Source organism: Hypanus sabinus, chromosome 1 (genome assembly GCF_030144855.1).
Source record: "Hypanus sabinus isolate sHypSab1 chromosome 1, sHypSab1.hap1, whole genome shotgun sequence".
NCBI lineage: Eukaryota > Metazoa > Chordata > Chondrichthyes > Myliobatiformes > Dasyatidae > Hypanus > Hypanus sabinus.
The window spans coordinates 14,953,567-14,959,566 of NC_082706.1; the positions used below are offsets into that span (position 1 = coordinate 14,953,567).

Genomic DNA, 6,000 nt, shown 5'->3' on the forward strand with positions numbered 1-6,000 from the left:
TAAAAAGAGGTTGGGGCAACCCCTGGTTGACAAGGGAAGTCAAAGACAACATAAAAGCAAAGGAGAAGGCACATAGTCTAGTAAAAATTAGTGGGAAGTTAGAGGATTTGTAAGCTTTTAAAAACCAACAGAAGGCAACTAAAATAATACCAAAATATTTTCAGAAGGATACCAAAATATTTTCAGATATGTAAAGAGTAACTGAGAGTCAAAAGTAAATATTGGATCACCGGAAAATGATGCTGGAAAGGTAGTATTGGGGGAGAAAGAAATTGTGGACAAACTTAATAAATATTTTACATCAGTCTTCACTGTGGGAAACAGTATGCCTGAAATTCAAGAGTGTCAGGGACAGAAGTGATTGTAGTTGCTATTACTGAAGTGGTGGTGTTTGGGAAGCTGAAAGATCTGAAGGTAGATGTGTCACCTGGACCAGTTGGACTACAGCCTGGGTTCTGAAATAGGTAGTTCAAGAGATTGTGGAGACATTGGTAATGATCTTTCAAGTATCACTGGATTCTGGGATGTTTCTGGAGGACTAGAAAATTGCAAATGTCTCTCCACACTTCAAGAAAGGAGGAAGGGAGAAGAAAGGAAAGTATAGGCCAGCTAGTCTGACTTCAGTGGTTGGAAAGATTTTGGAGTCCATTATTAATTATGAGGTTTTGGGAGGTGCATGGTAAATGCCAGAGACAGCATATAGGGGAAATCTTGCCTGACATATCTGTTAGAATTCTTTGAGGAAATAACAGGCAGCATAGACAAGGGAGAGCCAGTGAATGTTGTTTATTTGGATTTTCAGAAGGCCTTTGACAAGGTGATTGCACATGAGGCTGTTTAACAAGATAAGAGCACATGCTATTACAGGAAAGGTACGAGCATGGATAGAGTATTGGCTGAGTGGTAGGAGGCAAAGATAGGGATAAAGGAGGCCTTTTCTGGTTGGCTGTTGGTAACTAGTGTTGCTCCAAAGGGGTCAGTACTGGAAGCAATTTTTTTCACATTACATGGAGCAAATGTTTCCTATAGTTGGCGAGTCTAAGACCAAAGGGCCTAACTTCAGAATAGAAGGACATCCCTTTAGAACAGATGAGGAGGAATTTCTTTAGCCAGAATTCATTGCCGTGGACAGCTGTGGTGGCCAAGTCATTGAGTATATTTAAAGTGGAGATTGATAGGTTTGTTTTCTTATGCCTCAAATGGATATATATATATATCCTTCCCTGCTTGGCTCCATCCCACGTCTCTTTCCACCTATCACTTGCCAGTTCCTGCCTTTCCCCTCCTCCTCATCCCTTTATAACAGCCATCTCACTCAGTCTTGATGCAGGACCTCAACCCAAAATGCTGACAATCCTTTTCCTTCCAAGGGTGCTATGTGACCTGCCGAGTTCCTCAAGCAGCTGTTTATAAATACTTACAAATGTTTGTATGTATGTAACATATCTCCCCACAAAAATATTAATTTTTGAATTCCACAGGATGTCTTGTATAAGGATTGAGGAGGTAAATTCCAGTAATGATAAGGTACTGTTTAACAGGGCTTTGCACAATTCTGTGAAATGCTTTAATCGTTTTGCAAGGTTTGAACAAATAATAGCAAAAGGAAGAAGCACTCCTACCATATTGCTGACGGTACGGCTCTGATGAATATGGCCGACTGGGACGTATCTCCACACCATCCATTTGTTGCTTCAGTTGATCTGAGGTTACTTTAATCTCCTGGTATATTGAGATTTCCTGAGATTGAGTGCTGGTCACCAACATACTTCCAGTGGACCCTGTGGCTCCTGCTCACGGGATCTGTAAAAGGCAAGATTTTCCCCTTAATGACTAGAACATAGAACATTACAACACAGTTCAGACCATGCAGCCCACAATGTTGTGCCGACCTTTTAACCTACATCAATCCAAACCTTCCCTCCCACATAGCCTTCCATTTTTCTATCACCCATGTGCTTATCCCTTAGCCTCTTAAATATCCTTAATGTATCTGGCCCTACCACAGATAACCCTGGCATCCATATAAGATATAGGAGCAGAGTTAGGCCATTTGGCCCATCAATTCCTCCCTTCCATTTCATCATGGCTAATCCATTCCCCTCTCAGCCCCAATCATCTGCCTTCTCCCCACATCCCTTCATACCCCAACCAATCAAGAATCTATCAACCTCTGCCTTAAATATACTTAAAGACTTGGCCTCCACAGATTCACCACTCTCTGTCTAAAGAAATTCCCCCTCATCTCCATTCTAAAGGGACGTTCCTCTATTCTGAGGCTGAGTCCTAGACTCACTCACCATAGGAAACATCCTCTCCACGTGTACTCTCTCAAGCCTTTCCTCCAATCACTTAAAATTATGCCCCCTCATATTAGCCATTTCTGCCCTGGGAAAAGTCTCTGGCTGTCCACTCAATCTATGCCTCTTATCATCTTGTACATCTCTGTCAAGTCACCTTTCATCCTTCTTCACTCCGAAGAGAAAAGCCATAACGCACTTAAGACATCTCCATAAAACAAACTCTCTAATCCAGTCAGAGGTAAATCTCCTCTGCAACCTCTCTAAAGAGTCCTCATCTTTAATTATCTACTCAATAATTGCCTAAACAGCTACCTGTGTTCCAACAAGTACCAGTGGCACACCTTGATCAGAGGTTCTACCATCTCTGGGACCTTACAAACTCATACCACCATTCCCATGCTTACCAACAAATGCCCAGTGCAGTGCAGACTCACATGTCCAAACCTTAGTCTCACCAGCCACACATCCTCCCTCCTATCACTTCCCTGAAGGAGCCTCCGCTGGACTGATAGAAATAAATTGTAATGCCACCTCCCTATCCCATAATTTCTGCCATTTCCCAACCCCAGCCAACCTAACACAAGTTTTGGCTTCATACTTTTCCATATTGACTATAATATCTACCTCATTCTTAGTAAGTTACTGTTTTGCTATAACATAAGGCCATAAGATATAGCAGCAGAAGAAGACCATTTGGCCCATTGAATCTGCTGTGCCATTTTGTGATGGCTGATCCATTTTTCCACTCAGCCCCAATCTCTTGCTTTCTCCCTATATCCCTTCATGCGCTAACTAATCAAGAATCAACCTCTGTCTTACAACTGTTTGTAAATATACCCAATGACTTGACCTCCACAGATGCCTTTGGCAACAAATTCCACAGATTGACCACTCTCCGGCTAAAAAAAAAAATCCCTTATCTCTGTTCTAAAAGGGCATCCCTTTATTCTGAGGCTTTGTCCTCTGATCTTAGACTTCCCCATCATAGGAGACATCCTCTGCACATCTTCTCTATGAGGCATTTCAACATTTGATAAGTCTCAATGAGGGTCACCCCTCATTCTCCTGAATTCCAATGAGCAAAGGCCCAGCGCCATCAAACGCTCTTCATATGACAAGCCTTTCAGTGCCAAAATCATTTCTGTGAACCTCCTTTGAACCTTCTCCAATTTCAGCACATATTTTCTTAGATAAATAGTACTCCAAGTGAGGCCTCACCAGTGCTTTACAAAGCTTTAACATTACATCCAGCACTTTCAATACCCCATAAACCCACATGTGCAGGTACCCAACTACTCTGGTTTAGACACATATCAGGAAATTTGTTGTTTTGCAGCACCAGTACAGTGTGGGAAATAAAAAAATACTAAAAGTTACACATGTAAATATATAGTGCCAAAGATGCACACAACCCAAAGACCTGAAATTATCCCTAGTGTGTTTCTGAGTGATAGAACCTGGTGGGGTAGTTGATAGGAATGCGGATAGAATAATGAATGGGATTAGTGTAGGGTTGGTTGATGGTTAGCATTGGCCCTGAAGGGCCAGAAGAGCAGAAGGGCCTGTTTCCCTATTGTATTCCCTCCATGATCATGATGTGGGTGGCTTCTGTGATGTGGAGGATGGGGAATGAGGTGGTCTTAGTGATTCAGAAGCTAGAATGTTGGGTTGGAGCATACAAGATCAAGGCGGACTTTGTGCACTAATATTGAAGTCTCTGCTGAGGGTCTGTATAGCAACCGTGTTGCTGCTCCACTGATAAATTAGACCTGTTCGTTCAAATAGTATGCCCACAGGAACAAACAATGCAGAGAGTTGGAGACTTAGCGGAAATCTGGAGCAACACACCGGCCGGACTCAGTCAGTCAGGGAGGGAAAAGGGCAGTCGACGTTCCGGGATGAAGGGTCTCAACCCGAAATGATGACTGTCCATTTAGCTCCGCTGATTCCTTCCAGTGTAACACACAGAAAATGTTGGAAGAACTTAGCAGATCAGGCAGCATCCATGAAAAGAAATTTAAGAGTCGACGTTTCGAGCCGCGATTCTAAATCGGGCCTGGCGTCTGCTTGATTCCCTCCAGTAATTTGCGTGTTTCGATATGTTTGTACACGGACTTACCTCGGGAAATGAGCGGGTCCGAGTGTCCGTCACTTGCCGCAGCAGCACGCAGTTATTTAACGCGACATGCAGAACTCCGCCGCTCAGTATTAACGCCAGCATTTAACACGGGATTTCAAGGCTCATCGTCTGCCATTCAACAGCCTTTGAAACAAGAGTACAACAGTACATTACCGGGCTTTCCACCCCAGTATCATCCGTTTCTGAATTACTTCCCCTTTAAAAAATACAGATAAAAACATCATTGTAATAACTACTACTCATTTGATACCCCAGGAAATAAAGACATCACGGGAGCTGCGCGTAGAGAAGCCCGGTGGCGTCAGAGACCAGGAGGGGCTAGTTTATTAAAATAGATTAAATCTCGTCCTGACGCCTTGCAGTTGAAAACTTACTCTCCTCGTCGTAGACTATGGGTTTAATGACAGTCGTAGGGGTAAAATGATGTTATATTGCCTAAAATGCAAATACAAAATCGCTGTATTTATTTCAGTAAATAATGCATGAGGATCAATTGAGAATCGGGTGACCGACCTGTCGTTTCCAATGCCCTCTCCCATTGCGGCGTTCCTTGTCACAGCCGCGTCTCTTGTAACTGATTGGTGGAGATTAACGACTCATTGCTGCTCTGTCCTGTTTGTTAAGTTTTTTTTTAAATGGTGTATTATTCCAAACACGAGAAAATCTGACAATGCTGGCGTTTCTAAGCAAAAAATACAGAATGCTGGAGGAGCTCCGATTAAAGGTCTTGCCCAAACGTAGACCGTTTATTCGTTTCCATAGATGCTGCCAGGCCTGCAGCATTTTGTGAGTGCGTTGCTTTATTATTCCCCAGGGTAGAAACGTCCAATGCTGGAAGATGTAACACGATTTATTCTTGTAAATTAGAATACTTTGTCACCGCACTGCTGCCGCAAAAATGAATTTCACGACACATGCCAATACCGTAAGCTTGATTCCGATGTGCAAGCATCAGACTTTTTCAAATTCATATTCCCCTGGTGAAGAAGTCATCTCAGACATTCCAGGAATTGACGCTCTACTTTGTTAGTACGCACTAATTTGATTTGCTGTGCCTGCAGGTCATTTAAAGTCGCGAAGATTACTTTATTGTTGATTATACACAACTCTAACGTCCCTTGCTGCATCTCTTCCATTCCCTCTCTTTCTCTTTTGATGGCGAGAGAGAGCTCACCGGGTCCTCGGGTCGGGTTGCATGGAGAGGCGATGCGGCAGTTTGACACAGCCGGTCTCCCTTCTAGTCACAGGAGCGGTCTCTCTCTCTCCCTCGTTCGTGAGAGAGAGCCTGTCTGAGAAGTAGAAGTGCTGGTTATGGACTGTAGTTTTTGATGGACTCTAGATCATATTCTCTCTGGGGCTTTACTAATGCTTGCGTGGGTGGGGGGTCGATGCAAGTGGGGGAGGGCAGGAGAGGGAAGGGTTGATGTTTTTGCTGCTGCTTGTGAGGGGCAGAGGGCCTTTGGGGTTCTAACGTTTTTCTGTTATTCATTCTTTGTTTTATTCTGTCTGCGACGAGTAAGAATTCCAGGTATACGGCATTCATTCTGATATTCAATT

At 43.4% G+C, this 6,000-nt stretch overlaps 1 protein-coding gene across 7 annotated transcripts in view; it reads right to left on the minus strand.

Annotated features, from left to right (window-relative positions):
• Positions 1-5,374, minus strand: part of LOC132391562 (protein transport protein Sec24C-like) — a 75,785-nt gene extending 70,411 nt beyond the window's left edge. For 3 of the 7 annotated variants that reach the window (XM_059964958.1, XM_059964944.1, XM_059964910.1), the window contains exons 1-2: positions 4,423-4,685; positions 1,623-1,803 (exon numbers count right to left, since the gene is read on the minus strand). In XM_059964958.1, coding sequence (XP_059820941.1) covers positions 1,623-1,767 — 145 coding nt within the window. In that variant the 5' untranslated portion in view covers positions 1,768-1,803; positions 4,423-4,685. The other 4 variants (XM_059964920.1, XM_059964934.1, XM_059964929.1 and 1 more) reach the window with 4 other exon arrangements.
• Positions 5,375-6,000: the final 626 nt, after the last annotated feature.